The following is a 27631-nucleotide window of genomic DNA, read 5'->3' as shown; positions in this document are numbered from 1 at the left end:
CTCAGGGGATCAGCTGATGAAGAGTCTTTTTATCTATAATCTCCTCTTTCACTGATGGTTCCACACCTGGTGATGCCCGAAAGATTGACCTCAAATCAGGGGGCATGTGAAACATGAATAATTTCCAGCAGCTCTTTAGAGATCCTCTTATTCACCAGTGATGCTCTCTTATCTGCAGATGGTTGCCTTCAGGCTGATGGTTGAGGGATTAAAGGTGGGTGCAGAGGGTACAGCTGGGAAATACTTTTAAAGAAGCAGATGACAAATGTCATGTTCTCCTTTTTTTCTTTTTGCACTTTCTCCCTGCAGCTCACATGCAGGAAATCCACTCACCTGAATGCTTGCCCAGAAATTTGCAGAGTGACAGTGAGAGATGACAGGAAATATCACAGCTGTGACTGTGTCAAGAGTGATCCAAACGGGGGCGGGGGGGGGGGATGCTGTAGAGGTGTCATAAAGGAAAAAAAAAACTCGAAATAACTTGAAAGATTTTTGATAAAACCTTAAAAGAGAAAACAGTTTAACTTTGCAGTTAGAACCTTGCCCTTATGGTTAACCTGTTTTAAATTCATTTTACTTTTACAGCTGCAGTTTTGTTGTTGTTGTTGTAAATCTTTGGAATATTTATGAGGAATGAGACAGAAAAATTAGGCATGAAGATGACTTGACTTAAAATACTTTATTCAACATGAATTAAAACCTCTCAAACAAGTTTGAAATGAGTGAATATGAAATAATCCAGATTTGAAGGTGTAAATTCATGATTATGGTACAATGGTGCAACCGTTTCTTTGGCAAGTGTATTTCAAAGTCCAAATGCTTGATGGTTCTCCCACAGCCAGGCATGGTATTTATTTAGCATGTGATCCTCTGGTGTCACCTTTAACATTTGAAAAAAACTATAAAATATCAGATGTAACTTAAATGGATATAAAACAATAAACTGAGTGCCTGAAAAGTGAAATAGTCACCTCTTTCCATTCCCCTACACAGAAGATCCTGTAGGAGTCATTCCCATACTTTCCAATACCATGCAGCTCGATGGGGTAGCGCCACTGTTTGGTTAGATATTCATCTGAACAGAAGAAAAAGTTTGATGTTTTCTGTCTTGAATTGAACACAGAGACTGTCATAAATAGTATTATTATAAAAGAATCCACCTGAGAAGCGGATGAGGGTTTTGGCGCGAAGCTCATAAAGCCCTAGGGGCTTCATGAGTTCAGACATGGGCTTCCAGTCGGCGTCCCGGGTCACATCTGCAGATGGGTAACGCTCAAAGAACTGCCAAAGCACAGGAATGGCCATCTTTCCTGTTATGAACAAAAAAACAGCTCCATTGGAAAAGTAGAAATGGTTTAAATGTTTTCAGGACATCACCCGCTTTAACAAACTTTTTTTCATTGCAAACAATAAAAATATTATATTTGAGGTTTTATTTAAATTTGATGTGGACAACATTAAGTCATCTAAAAGTTTTAAATTAGGTCTAATGATCATACCACTTGTCTTGTTAAGAAAAATAGTAGCCACAAGGAGCTTCCATGGATCATGGAAAAGAGTCTCCTGGATGAGGTTGAAGGGAGACCGTGGGGGGGTCCATTTCTTGAAGGCTTTTCTTCTAGGCGGGCCAAGTCCTAAAAAAAATAATGATCTAACTGTAAACAGGATTTTGACTTTGACATTATGTCATGAAACAGTTCAAACGTTACCATCTCTGAGGGACTTTCCACTGAAGTAAGGACTTGTCTTCCGTTTGGATCCCTCAGCCTTGGACTCTGAACAAACAGGAAGTATTTACTCTTTTTTTGCATTGCAAACAATCAAAATTGTGTATTTTAGGATTTATTCAAATTTGATGTGGACAACATTATGTCATCTTAAATATTTTAATGAGGTCAAATGATTTTGCCTGCTTTAAAGGACGAAACAATGAAATCTGCACAGTTTCAAAAGCACATTTTTGTTTTTCTGGAATCCAGAAATGTTCTGTATTCTATAAAAAAATAGTCTTGTTTATCTTTTTAGCAGCCTTCAATGCCCTCTTCCAATCCATTTATATTCTTTGTTACTTTGTCCCTTTGACATGGAGTGTTATGCAAGTTACCTACTCTAGTTCTAAAGTAATCCCATTCCTTTTAATATTACTGTCTCAGAATTATGCATTACATTACTCGTGCATTACTTCAAAGTTACTTTCTTTGTTATACCTGTAGTATATATAACTCAATTACATGTAAATAAGGGGTAACATGGTAACAAATTTTACTAGAAAATTCATTAGTAACGCTTACAATATTATAGCAAAAAGTAATATTTAATTTAATGAGTTACTCCCAACACTATGACCTGTCATGTAAACTGCATGGTTGCCATGACAAAAAAACAAAAAACTGTCAAACTGTATATCATGTATGTATGTCATACGCACTGCTCTTGGAATCTCTAAGTGGCGTGTGGCTCCCAGCAGTGATGACAGGTAACACCTCCTCTTCCTCCTGCCGATACGCGCCAGACTCCTCTTCAGCTTCCCCTTTCTTCTTATTTGCATTCCTGCCGTCAGTATCTGTTTCATCTGTTGGATCTAAACAATGTGAGTCTGCATGTTCACTGCTGTAAATAAAGGCAGTGTCCTCCTGGTTAATGGATGGAGCCAGTCGGAGTAGCTTCTCTCTCAGAGACCCCACCCTCAGCGGGCTCTTGGGCAACTCCACATCCTGCAGTGATGCATGTCCTGAGCGATCCTTCAAAGCCTCATCCGTTATATCTGCACTGACCTTTTGCCCAGGTGTAAAATTCTCCAGCACAGTGTCTCTGCTCACAGAAATGGTATCTTCCAAAGGTTTTCTGTCATTAGTGCCACTTTCCAGAGTAAGACAGGAACTTGCAGACATGCATGGCTTTTCGCCTGCTTTCTCCTGATGTGCATCTGTTTGTTTTTTCCGTCGTCTCCTCTGCTTTTGACTCAGTGGGAGTGCTTCTGAGGTGGTGGACTTGTCTTTGGCTGAGGTGAATTCAAAGAGGCTTAAATTCAGGTTCTCCTCTTCACTGTTTACCAGGAAGGCTTGCAAGGATGCTTTGGATCGAAATGTCAGTCCACTGGGGCTGAAATCACATAAACAGTATTTATTCAACAGAATGGGCCACTTAATCTAAAACTAAAAATAGACTCATAAACATAAAGGATTTGAGTGATATAGTAAATAGAAAAAAAAACCTTGTTATGTAGACATCCAGTTTCCCTGCAGTCTTGCCTGTTTTCCTCTGTTTGACCACTTTATTCCAGCCTGGAGGCATCAAGGAGGAGCAGCAGGGTTTATCTTTGTGATTTTTCATTTCTCCATTGATCCAAAGCGCTTGAGTCAGTTCTTTAAAGCAGGCGATGTCCACATAACATTACATACACGCTATTTCGCTTTTGCAATGCTAGCTAAGTTGTTTTTTTACTATTCCAATAGCATCTAATGCTATATTAGCGCAGAAGCACTGAAATCCAACACATCCGAGTAAAACTGTGCAATGCGAATAATGTTAGAAAGACTTAAACTCTGTCTGATGAGACCCTCTGCCGTTTTTTCATGTAAACATGGTGACGGTCCGCCGAGCATGCTTGTTTTGGTAACAGGAAGGAAGAAGCGCCACAAAACCGAAGTCAGCTTTAGATTTGTAATTTAAAGGAGCCCACAAGTTCCAGGACTGTTTTCTGATAGCGTAAATCCTTTCTGACCAAAATGTGTCCTTTTTGTGTAACCTTTTTTTTTTTTTTTTTTACAAGAACAGTAATCTCTTTTAAAATTAATACTCAGAATATGTCTTGGTCTTCACTCTGGAGAGGCAGTTCTTGGTTTACTGTGTAGAAAATGTGTCACATCAGTATCTTGGTCTTGATCTTTGACCTTTAATATGGAGCCCTGGACATGACAGTCCAATAATAATAATAAAAATAACTTATGAGTATTTTTTAAATGTCATATCAGGGCTTTATACTTAAACAAAACCCGAAATGAGGGGGAAAAAAGCATTTCTCTCCAAGTACACCACACAAACATGCCAGTCCGAAGAGGTAAAACAAAAGAATTGTTTATTATTTCACACCTATCTTTTAACCCCAACGACAATTTCGTTTTGACTGTTTTATTGCTAGGAAAATGAAGAAAAATAAAAAAGCTGAGTCTAACTCAGATACTGACTTCATCCGCACAAGCGAGAAAGCACATCCGAGTCTGCGCAGTGCGACCAGATAATAACAACAAAACTAGCAGCAATAAGTTGTTAAGGTAAAAAAAAAAAACACCTACAAAGCTGTACATGCTTTGTGCATTAAACCGCCAAAATGAGAGCCGCACAAGTGTGGCAGGATAAAATTTGCGAACGGTAAGGGTCTAATTTATTTTGACTCGGATGACAAGCGAGACCCGGAGATGGAATGTAACGCTAGGTAGCTAGCAACGGCGGTTGCTATGTAAACGGACGCTAGCCAGTATTAGCCTAGCTGCTAACACCATCAAACAATGTGCAATTTAGTATTGGTTTGAAGAGAGGGAGTTTGAAAATTCGGGTTATTAAAAAGTTCTTGGCTTAAGCTAATATTAACATGAAATTGGCTTGGTAAGAGATCATGCTGTGGTATATTTTTGTTGAAATAGCCAATTATGCTAACGTTGTCCAATATGATTTAATTCATTTGGCATGATAATAATCTGTCGATGTTAAATCTGACGATTTGGTGTAACAGAAGAATAAAAGTCGCCTCCCCAACTTAGTCTGTGGTTTGTTTTTGAAGTTACAATAAAAAACAACAAAAACGGCTTCATGGAACAAAATTGTGATTATTTGAATGAATTGCATTGTCTTCAAAAAAAAAAAGCATGTTTCTAGTACTAGCTCAGGGGTCTGCAAGCTGAGGCTCTGGACCCACATGTGGCACTTTTGTCCCAGTTTTCACACTAATGCTTTGAGGTTTGTGAGACATAATCTTATTTTAGTAACATCAACTGTTCTTTCTTTCTTTATTTATTTGTTTTTTTAACCTCTGCAGACATTACATTAAATCATGTGCTGTACCGTTCCTCCAAAAATGCACACGTTAAATCACTAAGCAAAAATAATGGTAAAAATGTTTTATCTATTGTCAGAACTGTTTTTTATTAGAGTAATTTTGAAGAACACATTCTTATCTTTTGCTGTACAACAGTTTGTAGTTGCAGGCAAAGTACTTAAAGGTTCTAATTGCATTATAATTATAGTAAAGTAAATCTGCTGTAGCAGGAGAATCTTCTCTGACAAGGGTTGTATTTTACTTTGAAAGGAACGATGTATTGCTGTTAAAAGTAAAGTAAGTTAAAATTAATTCATATAGAAAGATATAATACTAGTATAGTTTAATTACTGCATTTTATAAATAAAGTACCTTAATGGTCAGAGAAACATAAAAAGTATTTTTCCTAACAGTGATGTGAGACTTGGCTGTTCTCACTGGGTATTTTTCTGTGAGAAACTGGTTCAAATGGCTCTTTTAGTGTTAAAGGTTGCAGACCCCTGTCCTAGCTTAAAGATATTGCAGTTACCTTTTTTTAACTCTCCTTTTGTCTTGTGCCTGTTTTTGCTGATATGCTGAGAATTTCTCCTCTCCTTCAAGGTTCAATCAAGAGTGTAAAGACACACACGCACTATATAACGTTTTCACCTTCACACTGACACACATTTAGGTCACAGTTCTGTGGAACTGGGAAAGTATAAAACTATTCCGTGCATCCTATTTTTGAGTGAACAAGGCTGCCTTCAACATCTATTACTGTTTGATCGTTCACAGTGTTTATGATGTTGCTTTCAAACCAGATGGAAGCCAGCTCATAGTAGCAGCAGGGCTCCGTGTGTTGGTGAGACCTTTTTTGATCTGAGAAGTTTAAAAAAAGAAAGTCCACTGTCCTTGCAAACTATACTTTTATTTCCTAGGTTTATGACGCTGCAGACGGTGCTAATATCCAGCCGTTAAAGGGACACAAAGACATTGTGTACTGTGTGGCCTATGCAAAGGATGGTATGGAGCTGGTTTGTTGTTATTGTGAAAAGTTCCCATTCTTTGTTGGTTCATCATTTCATTATTTTTACTTTAAACTGCATTCTCCTCCAGGTAAACGGTTTGCTTCAGGGTCAGCTGACAAAAGCATAATAATATGGACCTCCAAGCTAGAGGGTATTTTGAAATACACGTAAGTATATTTTGCATATAGTACTTTCAGTGTATGAAGTAAAACATGGAACCCTCTATTTTCTGTCTTTGTTTTGTTCATCTTTAGACACAATGATTCTATCCAGTGTGTTTCATATAATCCAGTCACTCACCAACTTGCCTCTTGCTCTTCTGGTGACTTCGGTGAGTTTAAGTTTACCCCAGATGTAAAAAATCTTCAGCATATCAAGTATGTAACTAATAATAGTCAGGCAGACTTAAAGTCCGCCTGCTTTATAAACATATTTGCATTTGTTTGAAGGTCTTTGGTCTCCTGAGCAGAAATCTGTAAATAAACACAAAGTGAGCAGCAAAATAACATGTTGTGGGTAAGTAGATACTTAGGCTGTCACAGAGACATTTTTGTGTTGTACGTCAGGGTCTCAGCCAGCTTTTGATATGTTTTCCAGCTGGACAAATGATGGACAATACCTTGCCCTTGGGATGATGAATGGTGTGGTGAGCATACGGAACAAAAACGGGGAGGAGAAGGTCAAGATAGAACGTCCAGGAGGCTCCTCTTCGCCTATTTGGTCTATTGCTTGGAATCCCTCCAAGTTGGTCCTTTTGTCTGTTACAACATTCATTTAAAGAACACAAGCACATTTAGAGGTGTTTACACACAATCAGTGTTTCTAGTTATTTGCATGTGGCCAGCAGATGGCAGTGCTTGATACGCGAGCACTGAAGGAGGGATGATTCTCCAGATCCAGTTTTTCATAACTCAGTGGTGCCTCTCACAGCCAAACTCAGAAGACCTCCTTTAGAAACTATAGTATTATTAACAGGCATTCGGATTAAACATGAGGCGTGGAGGTGGCAAACATGATAGTGAAGAAATGCAATTGAAATAAAGGCACTGAGTTTATTTGTTTTTTTATCAGTCATCGTGTAAAGGTCAGAGCATGAAGCTAGTTAGAGAAAAAATATTCTTTGACTGGTAAATAGCAGTTAGACATAGTAATTTGGCACATAAATGTTTTGTATAATGTATTTCATGAAATGAAAACTGATCAGGCTAAAAAAATATTGAATCTGCTACAGCTTAAGTCAGATATGCTGTAATTCTGCTGGATGGGAGGAAGGCAGTGTGCTGCCTAAATTAGTTTTGGTGTCGGCGCTTTTCTCTGCTGTTGTTTTGCTGGCCGTCCTGAGCGTCCGACGGCACTGGAGGTTGTCAGGAGCACTAATGGCTAAAGTCTTCTTGTTTCACAGGGATGAACACAATGACATTTTGGCTGTAGCAGACTGGGGTCAAAAGCTCTCCTTCTACCAGCTCAGTGGAAAGCAGGTGAACAACAAAAACAAAAAAATTGTTTGTAATTAGAAACCATTACTTTAAAACTCTCTCCTTACCTTTTAGCACGGGAACTGAAATGACTGTGGCATTTTCCATGCTGTATTTGCAATCCTGTCATTACAATCTGCCAATAACAGCCCATTTCCATGCACTCTGAAAGATTTTGAAAAGCATTCTGCAGATCCAGTGCATGAATAAATGACAGGCCCATCATTTACAAAGTGTGATACTACCTGCAAAACAATTAAACATCGTGTCTTCTGGACTATAAACTGCTACTTCTTTCCTAGGTTTTGAACCATGCGGCTTATACGAAGGTGCCGCATGGTTCTTTCACCGCTAGAGGTGCTCTAACTGGAATTAGAATCAAAATTAAGATTGGCAAAAAAGAATAGACTACACTACTTTTTCTTTAGCAGAAAGAACACGCACGACAAATCACTAACTGGTAACTAGAGTCACTTGTTGTTTTAAACACAGGAGAAATTAAGGTAAATAAATACTGGTTGTTTTCTCTTGGTTCTGTTCAGTTTTAATCAGCAAAGTTGCTGCAGTGTTAAAAGGCCCTGTTCGGAAAGAAACTGTTCAGGTACATACATGTACATTTCAGTACAATATCATCCTGCACATGCAGCAAATATCTAATTCTTCAACATAGATATCTGCAGTATATCTTTTTTTTTTGATTTATTTAATAGAGCGGATGTGGCTTATAAGAGAGTTTTTTGAAATGTATATTTTTGGAAACTTAATTGAGCTAGGGACTGTGTTTATGGTCATAATTGGCCTACAATTACTCTACACACTACTGTTTACACTACAACAGTAAGTGATACTGCTTTGCCTTTAATGCACCGCCTCCCCTTACTCATTATTTCATTTTTATGTCTCAGACTCATGTTTTGTAGTCAGTATTATTGATTTAAATGAAATTTCTGAAAGAAACAACAGCAGACATTGTTTAGAGTGACAGAAAACATGCAGGAATTATTGTGGAAGCTTCTTTTTTTTCCTAGTGAAGAAAACCAGACAACTGAGTGACTTAATTTGATGCTGATCAAAAGGACTTTGAACTCTCATACAATAGAGACTATTTAAACTAAAAAAGTCTTTTTTTTTCTATCCGGCTCAAAGGGATGCGGGAATGTAATGAACACTTTGAAGTTTGTGTACTCGGAAATTATTAGGTGTTGTCTGAAGTCTCTGAGCAATAAAGTTTTTTTTTTTGAGTCTGATGTTCTCTTTGTCGTCCTTAGATCGGAGCAGACAGGACTTTGAATTATGACCCGTGTTGTGTCAGCTACTTCTCCAAGGGGGAGTACATCGTGATGGGCGGCTCGGATAAGCAGGTGTCGCTCTACACCAAAGACGGAATGCGATTGGGAACCATTGGAGAACAGAATTCCTGGGTGTGGACATGCCGAGTTAAGCCCGAGTCCAACTGTGTGGTAGGTTCACAGCTTGTGAAACCATATGCTTGTAAAAGCCCTTTCACCCCCTCATATTATAGTGAGAAAAGAGACATCAGTGAAATGCTACACAGAAAAATGCAGCCTTTTTTCTGATGTGACAACACAGCATCCCTTTCGTGCTCAAGTACTTTTCTTTCCATATTAACACTTCAGCTGCTTTTCTTCTCACTGACAATGATGAGACATGCAAGCTAGAATTGGATTCTAGCAGATTTATTTTTCTTTTTTACCTCTGCTGTGTACATCCTCTGACAACAGGAACATTTTCTCACTCCCTCAGTCTTTTCTTAGAGGTGTTAATAAGATGTACCGCTACATTGTTGTCTTTTTATCTAGGTGCTGGGCTGCCAGGATGGGACCATTGCTTGCTATCAACTTACTTTCAGTACAGTTCACGGCCTCTACAAGGATCGCTACGCTTATAGGGACAGTATGACTGACGTCATCGTCCAGCACCTGATCACAGAGCAAAAGGGTGTGTTTTTTTGAGATTAGGAGTCTTTGCCATATACCTGTGTTAGTATAATTTCACAGTGACATGATCTCATCAAAAAAACTGAAAAACATCTAAATTACAGTTTTGGAAAAAAAAACTTGCATCAAAATCTTATGAAGCATCCAATCATAAAAAAAAAAACATGATTTGAACTTCCCCCAAAATAAGGAAGTTTTTTATTTGGGTGAACAATACTAGTTTATACAGTCAAACCTCCTGCTTTCCCGTTGATGTATAACGTGCATTTTATTTTTTGATTAGTGAGAATTCGATGTCGTGAGTTGGTGAAGAAGATCGCCATCTACAGAAGTCGCCTTGCCATCCAGCTACCTGAGAGGATCCTCATCTATGAGCTCCGCTCCGATGACTCCTCTGACATGCACTACCACAGCAAGGAGAAAATTTGTCAGAAGTTTGAGTGCAACTTGCTGGTTGTGTGCTCCCAGCACATCATTCTGTGTCAGGTCAGAAGTGGCCTGTATTATTTTTATTTTGTATTCAGTCAAAAAGTAAAGTAAGAACCTGTTTTTGTCGTTATTAGAGCTTGTGTTTTTATTTTTCAGTATATTTTATTTTGAAATGGTAAGGCTTCTCAATTATAGTTCTTGAATCATGTTACTTGGTGAGACAGGTAAATTAATCTGATTGACATTTTATTGTGCAGAAGTCTGATACTGCTGCACCATCAGATGAATGCAGAGCAAATCAGTTTTAGTCATTAAATACCCAGCGACACTGCGATTCGATCGCTGTGTGCCCAGATGGTCCACTTTCTCGTGTCTCTTCTTACCACAGAGAGTAAGACCGTTTCAATAAGAGGGAGGAGCCAAAAATGGATACTTTTTAGGGTTCTTCTTGGTGTTAAGTGGCTGACAGAGGCTGTCAGCAAGGAGCGGCAGCTTTTGTCGGTGACAGAGGTGCTTCAGGTCTCTGCTGGAGCCGCTCATGTTTCATCTCTCAGACAGTTTGTAGACATTATATAGTGGCTGTGCTCACACAGGCTGTTAATGCTTTCAGTAGATCAGATTATTGTTTATGGCTCTGCTCTCTGAGATTGTTCCACCATATGCAGCCTGTAAAAGAACAATACGTCTGAATGTTTTTTTAACCTTTTGTGTATAATAAAAACTTTAAACAGATAATTTAATGAAAAAACAACATAGAATATGAGCATGTTTGACCAGCCAGTGTTGTATTTGCAGGAGAAGAGACTCCAGTGTCTTTCCTTCACCAGCGTCAAGGAAAAAGAATGGGTGATGGAGTCTCTAATTCGCTACATTAAAGTGATTGGGGGTCCACCAGGCAGGGAGGGCTTGCTTGTGGGATTAAAGAACGGGGCTGTAAGTATTGCCAAATGGGAGTTATTTTGGTAAATGCTAATTCACACACTGATGGCGGCGCCGCTGCCAAACACTGGCGCCAACCTCCCACCAGAGGCAAGGTGGGGTTCAGTGTCTTGCCCAGGCGGGAATTGAACCTGCAATGTTACGATCATGAGTCGACCGCCATACCGCTGCACCACGGCCGCACATCACACACAAGTTTTGCATGAAACCATGCTATAGTGTGTTTTTTTTTCTTCTAGATCCTGAAGATATTTGTTGACAATCCATTTCCCATCACACTGCTGAAGCTGTCAACTTCCGTGCGCTGTTTGGATATGAGTGCCTACCGCAAGAAACTGGCCGTGGTTGACGAGCACAACACTCTTCTAGTGTATGACATCAACAGTAAAGAGCTCCTCTTTCAGGTTTGGAAGCTGTAGATATAATGATGGGGGAGGAGAACAACTTGAGCATGCAAAGAAATGTGTAGATGAACTGAGTGAAACCAAAAAATTCACATATTTTGCATCATTTTTTTACAATTCTCAAATGTTAGAATGGATTTCATGTTAGTTTTTTGTTTTGCAAACACCTTCCTATTGTTTATTTGTGTGCTTTCCTACAGGAGCCTAATGCTAACAGTGTAGCCTGGAACACCCAGTGTGAGAACATGCTGTGCTTCTCTGGGAATGGCTACCTCAACATTAAGGCGAGCAACTTCCCCGTTCACCAGCAGAAGATGCAGGGCTTTGTCGTGGGCTACAACGGCTCCAAGATATTCTGCCTCCATGTGTATTCTATGTCCGCTGTGGAAGTGCCCCAGGTGGGTCAAATCTTGTCAGCACAACCTGCTCTCTTGATGGAATCTAACACACATTTAATGGTTTTTTAAGTCTGGCAATTTTTCTAAACATGCATGCAAGCAAATTCTTACAAAAAATATTTTTCTTGGGCTCCTCAGAGATTGATAACTGACCAGGATTAGAACACATTCTTACGTTTTTGGGAAATTTAAGAGATTTAAGATATTTTATCTAATTATGCCTTAAGTGACTAAATCTCTCTATTAATTTGTTGAACAAAAAAAGGGAAATATTTGTCTTGGTTTACTTTTTTATTAATGTCTTCCCAGTCTGCTCCTATGTATCAATACCTTGAGAAGAAACACTATAAAGAGGCCTACCAGATTGCCTGTCTGGGTGTGACAGACAGCGACTGGAGAGATTTGGCAACAGAAGCTTTGGAAGGACTTGATTTTGAAACTGCAAAAAAGGTCAGTAAGACACTCAAAGTGTTCAACTCCAAATCAATGTCTTCATTCTTTATACTGTAGGACTTAGAAGTAACATAAATATGCAACAGCAGTCGGAAGCACTCCTCAACATTCCTCTTTGGAATCATGTAATCTCCAGGCATCTTCTAGCATGGGAGTCCCACCACTCAACACTTTTTTTATAAAAATGCAACCATTGCCTTTTCCAAATGTCTCCAAACACAGCGCTCTCCCTAAGGAGGCCCCAGAATTACCTCGACTGAAATAGCTGGCGTACTTTCTGTTTATTTCACAGTGCAGCAGCAAAGAACACTCCAAACAGCCTTTAACAAGACAAACTCACAACTCTTCTTGATGTTGTGGGTTTTATAACTTTCAGTTTTGGGTTGCAATAAATACAAGCCAATAAAAACAAAAGAAAACAATTTGAATGAATCATTGAAGATTTTTTTTAAAAGTATATAGCAATGTAAATGTTTGATTTAGTGAAGCCTTTCTTTTAAGTTGTTTTTTGTGTTTCGTTCAGGCTTTTATTAGAATCCGAGACCTACGCTACCTGGATTTGATCAGCAGCATTGAGGTAACACTGACTCTTTAGGGGAAAAAAAAAGATCTTTGTCTTTAACCAGACGTCTGCTTAGATCAAAAAGCCAAGTACATTTATTGTGGACTTCAAATTTTTAATTACCGGTACTGGATTTTCTGTTTTTCTGGCCCGTGTCACCTTACCCTCATAAATAGCTGCTATACGTGTTTACATGTATGTGACTGTTTATTTTGCCATACTCACAAGTGTTTGTATTGACTGATTTGTAGGAGAGGAAGAAGCGGGGTGAGAACGACAATGAGCTGTTCCTGGCAGACGTCTATGCCTTCCAGGGGAAATTCCATGAGGCAGCCAAGCTGTACAAACGCACAGGCCATGAATCCAGAGCCCTCAGCATGTACACAGATCTACGCATGTTTGAGTACGCCAAGGTGATTCAATCATCAATTAATAAAAGAAAAGGAAAAATGAGGAAACAAGCATGCAGACGCAAAATCATTTCAATCAATACCAAAAGACAGGCCTGTGAAACATTGCATGTTTTATGGGGCTGGAACATGTGTTTTTCTTCATTATGTGCATTTATGCCAAGTTGGGGCCCTGTACTGTGTTCGGACAGCCCGGGTTTACCATCTGTCTTTCATCTGCCCATACGTCACTGGAATCTTTACATACATAATCTGATCAGTATACAGACGCCACACTTTTTACACTCAAACTCCTATTCATCAGCAGAGTGACTTACACACATAATTAGAGCTGGAAGTGGAGAACAAACGGAGAAAAAATAAAGCAAACATCTGCTTTTAGGAGAGGACTTTGAAGAGGAGGTCGGAGGGAGCTTAAGCAAATTCATTATTCAGTTTTGATCATAAGTACAACAGTCCGTGTTCTAGAACAAGCATATTTTTTCATGTGTACTTCTCCATGCAGTGTATCCGCCTGTATCCACGTTTGATGTGGCGGCTGTATATTTATGTGGCTGTGTGGCCATCTGGTCTCGCAGGCTGTTTGTTTTAGGTAAGATGGACACCGGAGGGAAAGGCCTTCGGCTGCCTGAAGTTTGTGTGACTCTCCTCTTCCTGTCTAAAACTTGACCCTCCTGTTTTTGCAAGAAACACATAAACATAAATTTCGTTTTCATTCACACAGCACATTTTGTTATAAGTGAATGAGCTTTATGTTAATAAAGGCCAAATCTAAAACAGAAAGATGTGAAATAATCAGTAAAGACGAGATAAAAATTGGTGAGAGCGCAGGTCAGTGCTGCCTCTGTAAGCCCTTAATACCACACACCCAAAAAAACTAAAACCTCTAAACATAAAGTTACAGCAAACTCCAAAAACACACTGTAGACAGATTAAAAATGCATAATGTGATAATATAAGCTGACATTGTTCAGCTGACTACTACATTAACAACTAGCTATTCAACTTTTTGAATAATTTAACTTGGACTACTGAAGCATTTTTCAACATCTGAGTTTGCTGTTATGAAGACTTGAAAAGTTTATAACCTACAAACAATTAAAGTTACACAAACCTACAGTGGTGGCAAAAATTTTGAAACCAAATTGCTGAAAGTATGTGCCAAAAAATGCATAGAAATGGATTAAAAGGTTGATCATATGATTTATTACTAAGACAAATAGTATGTGATCAAACTTACTCAGTGATTTCTTAAATGCATTCAAACAGCAATACGTTTAGCGCCAACTTATTCATCCCTGACCTCAAATCAATGTTCCTCTGGGTTCGTTTTGTCCAGGAATCTCTTTTTTTTTCTTCAATTGCCCTATTTCTTTCTTCACAGGAGTTTGTGGGAACAACAGATGTAAAGAGCTCCCGGATGCTGATGGCTAAACAGGCAGATTGGGCTAAAAGCAGCAACGAACCCCGAGCTGCTGCTGAGATGTATCTGTCAGCAGGAGAACACATGAAAGCTATAGACATTATTGGAGAGCACGGTTGGGTGGACATGTAAGTTTCTGCTGCTGTATTGAGCATTTTAGTTTTCTATGTCGCTGGTTGTGTTTACATTCTTTTGTGAACTTGTCCTGACCTGATGTATAGAAGCTGCAGCTTCTATGCCTTGAAGGGTGCCTCAGGTCATGAAGGGTGAAGCTGCCTGGTGATTTGTGTTTATAGTTTATAAAGAGGTTCTGTCGGGCCAAACTGTTGGAGGCAATTTATGAGGTTAATTGGTGACTGGTTGACTCCCTTTTTAAGAACTATATAAATTCAGGAAAGCAGAGCAGTTCAACGGAGCAAACAAATTACAGGCATGTGGAGAAGTGAAGTCAACCTTCTTTATATTCATGGGGTTTTTCAAATATGCAGTAATACACATCAATATGTACTTAAATGCCTTCACATTGAATTTGTAAATACATTTTCTGATAAATTATCCACCACATAAAAACTGTTTTAGTTTTTTTAGAATATAAACAAATTTAAAAGTCTTCTAAAAAGGCCCGCGATCAATAACCTGAAGCATTTCTGGTCTATAAAGTTATCAACCATCTACATTTTGGGGAGTTTTGGTGCACTTTTTCTTTATTTTGTTTCAGCAAAATTGTTGGAACTCCTCTGTTATCTTTGTCCAGAACTTTTTTATTAGTATGTTTTTAAATCTAAATATTCTGCTAAAAACACATTATTATTACATTTGTTAGTTTTAACCAATAACATTTTAAAACTGATAGTTTTCTACAAATGTGACGCAAAACAGGAAAAACCTAGAAATTTGCAGTTCCCCAAAAGACCACTGGTGGCTGATCCTATTGATTTCTATGTTAAAAAGTCAGATTTTACACTAAAAGTTAATGTTTACACAACCTCTGTCAAAAATGTCTTTGCTGTCCATTGTTTTTTTTTTTTCTCTTTGGGTGGTTGGATTTATCAACAGTTGAGATTATGGTATGTTTCATACTGTGCATATTTAGAGTTGTGGTTTTCTGATTGGCAGATGGGTGAACCTACTGAGCTTCAAACTTTTATTTTTTCCACCTAGTTGCCGTTTTTGAGTTGAGTCGGTCCTATGGGTTCTGTCAGAGATGGTTTTCGACCAATTTCCGCTTACATTTTTGGTTCTTATTTCATTAGCACAGAGGTACCAATAACATGTTCCTCGTGTAGAGCTGGACAACACAACTAAAGAACGAAATCATTTGATTTGGATTTACGAGCCAATAATTAGATTAGATTAACGATTAACATGATTTAATCAAGTATACATTTGAATGTTTTCTCAAACTCAATCTTCTTTCAAAAACAATTTTGTTTGTTAGAGAAATACAACGTTTACATCATAAGGTGAAACATGAATGAATGAGATCATGAATTATTTATTTAAATTCAAAAACTAAAATATCGTACATTAACGAAAGAGTTCTTTCTCTAAAAAAAAGAAAGGAAAATCTAATAATAAAGTAGTATTGACTTTTCTAAGTAAAGATTAATGCAATTAAGAATAATCAACCAATATGGGTGCAGCATTTGTGCAATGAATGCTTTCTATAGGATTTTAGATTCAGAACTCTTTAATCTTTTCAACCAATCTGTTGTGGATTTGTTTTGTGGCCTTGGATCCATGTTCTTCCTACAATTATTTTATGGGAAATTTTAGCTATCAGTCATATTTGAGTCTAAAAATGTATGTAAACCAAGGGGTTTATGGTTGCCTAAGTAACAGAGGAGAGGGGTAAGATCCTTTAGCTGCAGAACACAGCTGTGCATGACAGCTCATTTAATGTAGCTGCACCAAATGCTGCAAAGGGAATTATGTACTAACAGTTGGTTTGGCTTTGTCTGCCCAAATGGATTTTTCTCACAAGTTTTTAGTTTGTTTAGATTCAACTTTGCGAATCTGAGCGGTGGTGCCATGTTATTTTTAGGCAGGAGAGGCTGTCGCCTTGAAACCGTTCAAAACAAGCCCCTCTTTTGCAGTCTTTTTCTATTTGGCCTGTTGGGAACAGAGAATAATATGATTACCCGAGTCTATAGAGTCCAAGAGTTTTATTATTCCCTTCAAGTGTTTATTTGTCTGCCTGCAGACTTACTTGGACTTTAGGTGTGTATGTTGAGTTTTTTTTTTTTTCCCATTCTGAATGATGCCTCTAACTTTAAAACGATAGACTTTAACTTGATTTAAAAGGTCTTGGTTGCAGGGATTTCAAGTCTAACACATATAGCGATAAACTGAGTTTCATCCCTCATCTGTTTCTCACAATGTGTGACAAATTGCCAACAAGACAGCCAAACATTACAATGCTAAAATTCCACCATTTCCTTTAAGATCCCACCAATGACACCACTTTCTTAGTATGTTTTTCTTCTGCTCCTTAAGCAGTGGGTGTTGTGTCATGCAGAAGATTGGATTTTATGTGAGACATTTGAGACATTGTGTCACCTTTCTCTGGGATTATTATATGTGTTTTTTCTGCCTGCACAGACTGGCTGGAAATTATTTGCATTTTCATTTTGTCAGACAATAGACTACAGAAATGAGTATTTATAGACCACAGGGACATTGCTTTGAAATTCACTGATGGGTGATACATAGGGTTGCTATTTTTGGTCTCAGTTTTACACTTCTTTTTACATGCAAAATAAATAAAAATGGGAATAAGAATGGCTCTTCTGGGACTTCAACTGTATTATTATAGAGTGTATCTTGTTACAGTGAGTAGGTAAAAATGTGTCGACACAGAGCGGAACACACATTCCATGTAAATGACCTTGTCAAGAGCAGCATGCAGGATGGTTTTTTTTTCTACACTCGCCTTAACCTAAATTAGCTAAATTTCTGCTTTTACACAGATATAAATACTTGATGATGCTAACTTTTTTTTAAAAATCAATGAGCAGGATCCTTTTACTGTAATTAGCAAAATTCTTTTCATAACACCACTTTTTTCCAAACTATTCTTATTTATAACATTCCAATCAGTTAGGAGAAACCAGTGGCACAGGCCCCCGAACACCACAATTTATAGACACTATTTCTAGAGAGATAAGTGCATAATTTAAATGTGGTTGAAGGATCTCAATATCTCTGAGCACGGACTTGTAATTTGTCACTGATGTCTGCCATTATCCTATTTCCACTGTCAGCTCTATGGATCCTTAAATTATTGTCAAGTTCTCTCAAAGTTGTCTTTAATTTGAGCTGCAAATTTCTATCTGAACCATCTTATCGAGTTGTACAAATGTAGATATTGTATGCTACAAAATTGATATTCATTTTGCATAAAGAAGGTGTATGCAATATGAGCAGGTCGTAAACCAATTGAAGGACTGCTTTAGTAAAACTAACCATCTGAGGCTCCTCTTCAGACTCCAGTGTTTAACTAACAAGGCACCAACAATAAACATCAAGATTAAGTTTCTGACACACAGCATCTGGCAGTTTCTGTAGAAAAGCAATAAGTTCTAAGGCGCTATGGAACAATTACTTTGCCATGCCTCACTCATATGTGCACTTTGGGAATATGTCTGCTTTCTGGAAAATGAGGAAAACTGTTATCGGTCGGTCATATCAGGACTTGTATTTCTCTCTGTCTGTGCATGTTGTAAGGTGGATCATTATGGTTAACGGTGCTGCTGAATGTTGTCAGCACTCTTGATCGTGAATTCCATTCATCTTGTGACCCTCATTGATTCTCTCTCTGGGTTCATAAGCACAGTTTGATACGCCTTGAGGTTATTTAAGGGTTCATTTTCTTCCAATCTGTTAAATTCCCTCTGTGTTCGTGTGCAGGCTCATCGACATTGCTCGTAAGCTGGATAAGGCTGAGCGTGAACCACTGACGAAATGTGCACTTCACCTCAAGAGGCTGAAACATCATGGCTATGCCTCAGAAATCTATTCCAAGATGGGAGACTTGAAGGCTCTGCTCCAGCTGCATGTGGACAGCAAAAACTGGGAAGAGGTTTGTTTGACACAAGGACAAAATGATGCATTTAACTTGTTTGGCTTTGAGTATTGAAATACATAAAATAAATTGAACTATTTTATGGTTTGTGCTGATGTGCAAGGACCTCCAGTAAAGTGTTCACATATGAAAGCAAAAAAAGAAAAAAAGAATCGACTTTATTTGCTTATTAAAGCCGCACGAATCCTGTTTTTCCTTTTTCCATTTTTCATTTTTCCATACTTGCACAAATATTAGCGAATGAGAAACTGCAAAGTAAACTGTGCTGCACTGAGTCAGTACTGTTTTAGAAAAGCTTTTAAGTAGCTCAAATAAATTCCATTATCAGGACTGATCGTTCATCTCAGACAGGAAAAAAAAAAGACACATCTTTTAATCAGCCTGCAGTGGATCACAGAGTTACACAATCACTGAGGGGGTTACACAAATGTACATGAGTGATTTGCATGTCAAAACAGTAGAACCCGAAATGGAACAATGAAATCGTGCCCTTTTTTCTAGAAGACTTATTTCATTCTGTGAGGAGGAAGAAGACCACCTCCAATGGGGATGCACAGGAAAACCTGACGTATTCGGAGGAAGTGGACTTCTGGATGCAGCAGACTGCTGCTTCCACCATATGGAGACTATTTACTGCTCCCGCTCGGCTCTATAACAAAATGTAGTTTAAATGACTTCAGGCGCTCATGTCTGGTGCACACACTTTTACTCACTTCTGCTGTGTGGTTTGATTGGAGGGTGTTTTTGGCCCAGATTTTGCCACAGGACGTGGAGTTTAATTAGTTACAATGTCAGGCACATGTGCATCCGCAGGGCAACATCAGCTCTTTAAATCCTGTCATTCAAACATCAGTTTACTTGCATGCAACTCCTGCGTGTTTCCAACCCATTAATGATTATGTTGGAAGAGCTTTACTGAAGGTCTTGTATTTTTGTTAAGAGTTGGAACACTGTTAATTAACGCTGACTGACACCTAATTTCCCCCAAATCTTTCCATCGCAGTTTTTTCTCTCCACAGCACAACCTATGCATTCATGACGAGCTGTTTTCTGTTTTCTCACCTGTGACACTCTCAGGCATTGTCTTTGGTGGAGAAGCATCCCCAGTTCAAATGTGACGTGTTTGTGCCGTACGCCCAGTGGCTGGCTGAAAACGACCGCTTTGAGGAAGCACAGAAAGGTCAGCAACTTCACCTTCGATCAATCAACCTTACAAGCAACCTAAGCAGCTGACATCTTTTTTACAGCATGTTCCTCAAGTAGGAAATCCTTCATCTAGTTTACCTAATCAGCTAGTGTTTACATAATGGAACCTCAGAGTCAGATAGTTTCTTTACATGTTTCCTATATGTAGAAGATAATCCTCTTTGTCAGAGCAGGACAGAGGCAGGCTGCCTGTTTTTTTGAATGACATGCATGCTTGCCTCTAATCACCACAGCTACAAGAGGCTCTGATGATGATTACCAACTGTAACCATAGTTATAATCAGCTCATAGATTTATAATTATGATCTCAGCAAGCATATTTCCTCTTTTACATAATCATTTTTCTTCTCTCAACATGGAATTCATGACTGAAAAGGCTTGATTTTAGTGGAAATGCTTTTGGCCATGCCTGTCATTGGTGGTATGCGTAAAAGACAGGTGACAAGGCCCTTTGATTTTACAAGTTAGTACAACTTAGGTTTGTTCCTTTTGTCTGTTGCATTGGTTCATATAAGTACATATTGTAGCAATATGGAATACAAATGTATTTCGTATTAAAAAGCCTTTTAAATACAGTTCAGACCATAAAGTCTTGCAGAACCCTATTTGTTGGTTTACTGCAAAAGTGAAGGGGTGCCCGCACATCCCTCACGGGGACCAACAGAGGCTTAATGTGGTTTCAATCCAGTTAGGTCTACTAATAAATGTTTGCCACAAAAAACATTCTGAACCCCACTGTGGCTGTGGGGGCAGGTCATGGCTGTCACTCTCAAAAGCTGCTTCTAATTACCCACAGTTACTAGCATGTAGAACGCTGCTCAAGTCTAATTAGGGTTGAAAAGTGTTTTGGTTTTGACATTCAGGAACGGTCTATTTGTTTGCACATGGCTTCTGCTGATTATTACATGTGCAAGAATCAGGCTCGTGAACATTTTATACAAGTCACTCCTGGGTCTCATTTGCAGTGTTTCTGTGAGAAAATGTAGAATATATGTTTTGTCACGGAGGAAATGTATTTTACTCTAGGAACAATAATCTAATAATTCCAGCAGAGAAGTAAGTGTTTGCTTTGTGGTTTGCGTTTCTCTGTATTAAAATATTGCCATCAACTGATATGTAAAGCAGTCTGCATTATTTTCTGCGCAAACCATGGTAGGGTCCAGAGCGGGGCTGCTGTAAAGGCATTTCCCTCTCAAAGTGAAACATCAATAGAGTTAATCAATAGAGTCCCCTTTCTCCAAATTTAACAGAAATTCAGATTAACCGTTTTTTAGGAACTGTTTGTGTTTCCTTGAAATTTTTCAGCATTTCACAAGGCTGGGCGTCAGGATTCGGCCGTGAAAGTCCTGGAGCAGCTTACCCACAATGCAGTGGTGGAGAACAGGTTTAGTGATGCAGGCTATTATTACTGGATGCTGTCCATGCAGTGTTTGGACATTGCCAGAGGTGAGATGTATGATCTATACACCTTTATGATCTGCCTTTATTTTTAAAGACCCACTCCGATTATCTTTTGATTTATTTTGCAAGTGTTCCCAGTATTTTGTTGTCTGGGACACAGAAAACATAGAAAGTCGCAGCAGCCATACACGTTGCACCTGAGTATAAGTGGCATTCCTGGTCCAAACTGTGTTAAAAAAAGAAAAAAATGCAACTTATACCCCAAAAAATACAGTGCTTTTTGCGGAGAAGTAGCTGTCCAGTAGAAATACACCTCTGAGTTGTAGGTTGAGAGTTCTGTTCACACGCTATCCTATAGCACCCTCACACCCCCAACTTAACATTACTGGTGCGACAAAAATGTATATATAATATATATATAGCTATTCAGCTATATAGTTATGAGTCAGATGCCAGCTCAGACGAGGAAAACAAAGATGTACACTTGTAGTTGTCTACAAGTGGATGCACCAGGATGGAGCGGAGCAGAGAGCTTGTGGCTCGCCTAGCTTTTTTGTGCGTAACAAATGTGCTCTTTTTCAAATGTCATTTTTTCGTTTGCTCCTGATTTACAATGATTTGAATCAAGAAATACTGACCTTGAGTTTATGAATATGTCCTCCAATATCGGAAAAATGCCACAAGAGCATGCCAAAAACACACAAAAAAAAGATTTCTATCAGAGTGGGTCTTTAAACGCAGTTCTTTTCATTTCTGTCATGTCCATTTTTATGAAACAGATTATGAAGAGCAGAGGGATGAGATGCTGACAAAGTTTAAGCGTTTTCAGCATCTGGCTGAGCTTTACCACGTCTACCACTCCATTCAGCGTTACACGGTGAGAGCGTGAAACCCTTCACATCAAACCTGATCATACAAAATGATTCTGTCTTTAAGGAATATTTACTATTTTTACTTTAGTGTTAACTAAAAAGAGAAAAAGCAAGCATGCATTTCAGGTTGCAGTACACTGGAGGATGATAACAGCTTGAAAATATCCCCATTTCTAGACTCTTGTTCGCTCCCTGACCCCTGTTACCATGGTAACCACTTGTTTGGTAGAACAAGATGACGGGCTCATTCGGAGACTCCTCGTACCTTTAACCCTAACCTGCTTACAAATAACACATTCCTGCCCATTAGTTCCCTATAGGTGACCTGGTCTCTGTCAGAGTTCTCAGTTTGTTTTTTTAACTCATTGTGCTGCTGCTGTTTAAATGCAGAGGCATGGCAGAACACCAGACCAGAGCTCATCCTCATCCTCACACACAGCTATCTCAGCTATAGAAAGAAACGTTTTTAGTGACTGGCTTAGGAAATTTCATTTCAGGTCCCTGCGACAAGGGATAAGGCATTGGGAAGAGTTAGGCTGCTTTAAGAAGGGGTTAAAAGATTATATAAATTAGAATGGACTGCAGAATGTATGGAGCTTTACAAATTTGGATCAGATATTCAAATGAATTTATTATTCATTCCATCGCAATCTCTCTCTTTTTTTTATCTTTAGGATGAGCCTTTCATTTCAGACATTCCAGAGACCCTCTTCAACATCTGCAGGTTCCTCCTGAACAACCTCACCAAAGAAATACTTCAGGGGATTTCTAAAGTGTATCCTTACCTCTTAGAAAATAGACCCAATCAACACTGACCACACAGAAAGAAACCACACAGTTTCTGCCCTCGACTCACTTCATTAAGCTAAATTTAGACTGTCAAATGTGATTACAGTGAAGCAGAGAAGGAAAGAGAAAAGACAAATGCATGTTGTGCACCTACAGTCACCCACACTCGTTTAGCTGCTCACATTGGATGCTGGTATGAGGAGGGAAAGCCAGCCCTGGAAAAGGAAATGGGTCTGAGCAGCTGGGATGCTGTGTGGCCAAGCAGGACTCGTCCAACAACTTTGAAGGAAAGATTTATGGACTTAACAGAACATTGTTGGAAATGTCTTTGAATAGTTAAATACAGTGTCGCTTATAACCTCTCAGCTAAAGAAGTTACACAAATAGAGGTACATGGGTTTATCGAGGGTTCCAGAGCCGGGGGTGTGTGGGAGGAGCTGGAGAGCAATTGAATGGAGAGGAACAGTGTTGAGGTTTAAGTGATTTAAAAGTGTTGGTAAAGGGCTGTCGCAGCTGCAGCTCATTGACCTGGGCTGACAGCTCTCAGAACTGCTCTTTTAACCAGCTGGCTCAATAAAAAGGAAATCTGTAAAAGTTGGGTCTTTTTTAGCAAACAGAAACAAAAAGAAATGGATTGGTACGTGTAAATTTTACACTTCCCCGTTTATTTGATTGGATGCTCGATATATTTCTGTTAACTCACCCAACTTCAGGCCTACATCAGATGGCAAATAAAATTATAAAGGGTTTTACTTGGTGCAGGTGGGACGGCCATTTTAACGGGGCTTTTATTTTGAAATGGAGACATTCCCTAATAATTTCGTACAATACAAAAAAAAGCTATGCCCATAAAAGGTTGAGTATTTGAGTCTACCACTAGGGTTTGTCAACAAAGCAGTAAAAAGCAAAGTTGTACTTGTGGTTTCAAAATGTTGCCTTAAGAAACAGTCAGACATGACTTCAGTATGTAAAAAAGCGAATGACGCAGATCGATTAGGAACGTACTTTCTTCAATATTTTTCAGGAATACAATCTGTAACCGTAGTCGGCACACAGATATTTATGGGGAGGAACATAAATACATGTTGGAAGGGGTGGGAAATTTCCCGAAACTGTATTACCTCTTTATATTTACTCTGCTATGCTTTTTTTGCAGTGGTGTTGGAACATTTGGAAAAACATGTCTATTCCTATTCCGATACATCAAGTATAGTAGAAGAACAAAGTAAAAACGTTTTACCACATTATTCTTCTCATGGCCAAAAGTGAAATATGTTTGTGCAAATATGAATTATTTTTAACCTTCATGAATTTTCCTTGACGTAAAGCGTTAGTAAAATCTTGTACACGTTGGCGCAGCAGAGTCAGAAACTGGGTGCGTATAGACTCGCCAGGTCGTGCTATGAGAAACTCCTGGAGCTCCATATCCCTTCACGCTTCCAGGCGGCAATAGAACGAGGCAGCATGGTCATTCGTGCCAAGCCCTGCCATGACAGCGAGGTGCATTACAAAGCTATGAAATGAGCTTGCGTTTGCTCGTACTCCAAAGGTTAAACATCCTCTGTTTCCTGTAAGGACCTCACTGAGGCTATGATGTGCTACCGTTGCTCCAACAACAATCCACTCCTGAGTAACCAGGGGAGCATGTGCATCAACTGCAAGCAGCCTTTTATTTACTCCGCCTCATCTTATGGTCAGTGGCACTTTGTGTATTTTTTTTTTGTTTATGTATGCGCATGTTATTGATTTATAAAGTGCTTTTTGTTTGCAGAGGTGCTGCCTTTGGTGCAGTTTTATCTAGAAGAAGGTATCAGCGATGATGAGGCTCTGTCTCTTATTGACCTGGAAGTTCCTCACACAGATCAAGGAAAAGCACAGGAGCAGGATATGAACAACAGCGGTATCCTTTGATCATCTTTAGCGTCCACACACACACAAACATGCGCGTGCGCACACACACAAAGTAACAGATTGTGCACATGATTTATATGAATTATTAAGTCCTTGCTGTGCTGAAGCCCCAACACACTGCACATTTCTTCTAATTAAACCATGTGGCTCCTCTGCCTTGTGACAGATCTAAGAGGCTGTTTAGTCTGCTTTGGCCTTGATTCTGTGCTTGTGGGTAAGCTGTCAGAACTAAGTCATCTTAGCTCTTGAGCTAATAGGGTTAGGGAGGCTCTCCCGTCCCATCTTAATGACACTAACCCTCCAAGAGCCGTAGACACAGCCTTGTGGAGGGATTAACCTGCATTAGGCAGCATATACTCAAGGGCACAAAGGTCTGCGGTGCTCTTCCAGGGCTTCGATGTGACTGACAGGTACAGCTGGTTCTGAGCATAATGCTATTGGCAGGGTCAGGGCTTTGAAAAATAGCTTAAAAAGTGATTTTGATTTGATGTTGACGTATGTAAAAATAAAAACTGTGCATTTTGTTGATTATTTGTCCTTAATTGGTGACGATCAGAGCTCCAGACTTTAAAGATTAATGACGATTTAGACGATGAAGGAGATCATCCATTCACAGCCAAAATAAGCTTTGAGGTAAGAAGCGAAAGGACAGGACTGATGAGGTGATTCATATTCTGCCAGCAGGTCAAACCAGCTGGAGCAGCAGAAAGAACAGAGTCCATAAGGGCATGTTGTGTACATCTGTGTGTCCCGACAGCAAGGGGGCTCTACCTTTGTCCCGGTCAAGGTGAGCCGTTCGGTGCTGCGCTCCATGAGCAGAAGGGATGTCCTGATAAAGCGCTGGCCCGCGCCTCTCAGATGGGAATACTTCCGCTCCCTGCTGCCTGATGTTAGCATCACCATGTGTCCTACCTGCTTTAAGGTAGAGCATTCGCAGAAAAGTCACTAGAGCAGCTTTAAAGACCCACTCCAATGAAAATGGTGTTTTTAACATTTTCATGTGGCGTTTTTCTCGTGACAGATGATATATATATATATATATATATATATATATATATATATATATATATATATATATATATATATATATATATATATATATATATATAAATATATATATATAAATATATATATATAAATGAAGAAAATAAGCTTAAAATTGATCGCCATTTTTGTTGCAGCTATAATGTTAGGCTGTGGTTGTGAGGGGTTGTAAGCTAGTGGGAAAGTGCATAAACAGATGGATGATGGGAAATGGAGAAGGGCTCACTCCACGCCAACAATCCCGCCACAACTCAGAGGTGAATTTAATAATGAACTACTGCCACTCTGCAGAAACTGTCCTAGAAAACGACACAGGTTTTTGGATTTTGGTTAAAAATGACATAATCATAATGAAAAGACCAGTGGAAACACTTTTACATGAGATCAAAAGATAACTGGAGTGGGACTTTAATCAGCTGTAAAATTAATTTTCTTTTGGCGATTAGTTCTTTTTCAGTCTTTTTCAGTGTCTTTTGGTTTTGTTGTGTTTCCCATAGATGTTTCAGAGTGAGGATTATGAACTTCTCGTGCTTCAACACAACTGCTGCCCCTACTGTCGCAGACCCATCGACGAACCGCACTGATCTCCTTTACAGCAACTTTGATCATTCGCTAAATTTTATGTTATATTTTAGTGTCTGTATTTATCTTTTCAGCATACACATGAGGCTGGACTGTGCTGTGAGGATATTCGAGCTGCATTTTAAGACCAACACTCTTTTATTTAAGGACGAAAAGACGGAATTAGCAGACGTTTTGTGTCAGTCCTTAGAGTGTAAGACAAGTGCACCAACAACCACTGAGTTCAAGTGGATTAATGGGATCAGATTGCTTCAAGTTATCCATATGCTCAATAGAAAAAATGAAATCAAAATGCAAACTGTTTATGAAAGAATTATTTTCATGCATTTAATCTTTTTTGTCTCTGACAAAAAGCTTTTTGAAGAAATGTGTTGCAATTCTTTTGTAAAATTAAAGAATTATTTTGTAAAAAAATAAACCCGTAGTAACTTCAAACAAGCAACAGATTATTTCAAGATAAAGGAGCCTCATCTTTGCACATTGTAAAGGTCATGTGATGACAACAATGACCTTCTGCAGCAGCTCTCCTAAGGTTTATACTCCATGTTCCATCCCTTATACATGAGAATACATACATGTTTTTTTTATACTGCAGTTTTTCACAATAAAAACACAATTTGAACAATGCATGTCACTCTTGAGTTTAAACCTGGGGATTTGTGTTTGTGGAAGAGCCGAAGGCGGAGTGCCAGTTATATGAGTGGCACATCTCACTGAGTCTAATTACACTTGATGGTGTGAGTGGAGCTCTGCTTTGTGCAGTGGTTAGGGATTAATCTTTTACAGATGCAAATACGTTAGATTGTTTTGAAATTTCATTTGCAAGCTGTCCATACTGAAGGGTTGAAATGACAAAGATTTCTTTGCCTCCTCTGCTTCTCCTATCTCCTGCTCCACATGACAGTAATGATGGGGTATATATTTAGCCGTCGTTACATTCTTCCACTTTGAACCCTCTTCTCCATGCCGGATATTTTTCTCCAGGAGTTTTCTCCGGTGTGGTGCTTAGTGTGCACTTGTGTTTGTTGATGTGTGGGAGGTGTCTCGGTCCGTCTTAATTCCATCTCTGCTAACACTTTGCTTCATCCATGCCCCTAATCCGACTGGCCTATTAAAAGGTGCTGCACCTCCTCATGGGGCTTCGGAGAACCTCTCATTTCCAAAGGACTCATCCCTCCACCCTTTCTCTCTCATTTCCACCTTAGCTGCACAACTCGGCTCCCCACACAGAACTAGATTCTAAGAGGCA

General features: G+C 39.0%; 2 protein-coding genes across 3 annotated transcripts; one reads left to right on the top strand and one right to left on the bottom strand.

Annotated features, from left to right (window-relative positions):
* Positions 1-660: 660 nt before the first annotated feature.
* Positions 661-3649, bottom strand: mbd4 (methyl-CpG binding domain 4, DNA glycosylase). Of its 2 annotated transcripts, none has more exons than XM_020704755.1 (7): positions 3215-3649; positions 2429-3102; positions 1710-1775; positions 1500-1634; positions 1161-1310; positions 972-1075; positions 661-899 (listed from the first exon to the last, which is right to left on the bottom strand). In XM_020704755.1, exons 1-7 carry the CDS (start codon positions 3331-3333, stop codon positions 852-854), a joined length of 1296 nt encoding a protein of 431 aa, XP_020560414.1. In that variant the 5' UTR covers positions 3334-3649; the 3' UTR covers positions 661-851. The 2 variants fall into 2 exon arrangements, with proteins under 2 accessions (XP_020560414.1, XP_004070828.1); XM_004070780.4 differs by having other exon boundaries at positions 661-880; positions 3215-3648.
* Positions 3650-4859: 1210 nt separating this feature from the next.
* ift122 (intraflagellar transport 122) lies at positions 4860-27009 on the top strand. Its single transcript, XM_020704753.2, has 29 exons — positions 4860-4956; positions 5810-5876; positions 5953-6037; positions 6131-6209; positions 6297-6373; positions 6492-6558; positions 6640-6786; positions 7445-7520; positions 8786-8977; positions 9338-9476; positions 9759-9961; positions 10700-10837; positions 11083-11247; positions 11448-11645; positions 11955-12095; positions 12622-12675; positions 12912-13073; positions 14455-14621; positions 18403-18574; positions 19655-19757; positions 21089-21229; positions 21964-22061; positions 22731-22831; positions 24180-24345; positions 24421-24538; positions 24617-24745; positions 25313-25389; positions 25514-25678; positions 26298-27009. The coding sequence occupies exons 1-29, from the start codon at positions 4916-4918 to the stop codon at positions 26382-26384; spliced, it is 3555 nt and encodes a 1184-aa protein (XP_020560412.1). The 5' UTR covers positions 4860-4915; the 3' UTR covers positions 26385-27009.
* Positions 27010-27631: the final 622 nt, after the last annotated feature.

This window comes from Oryzias latipes, chromosome 7 (assembly GCF_002234675.1).
Source record: "Oryzias latipes chromosome 7, ASM223467v1".
Taxonomy (NCBI): domain Eukaryota; kingdom Metazoa; phylum Chordata; class Actinopteri; order Beloniformes; family Adrianichthyidae; genus Oryzias; species Oryzias latipes.
This window is presented reverse-complemented; position numbering and strand designations above follow the sequence as displayed.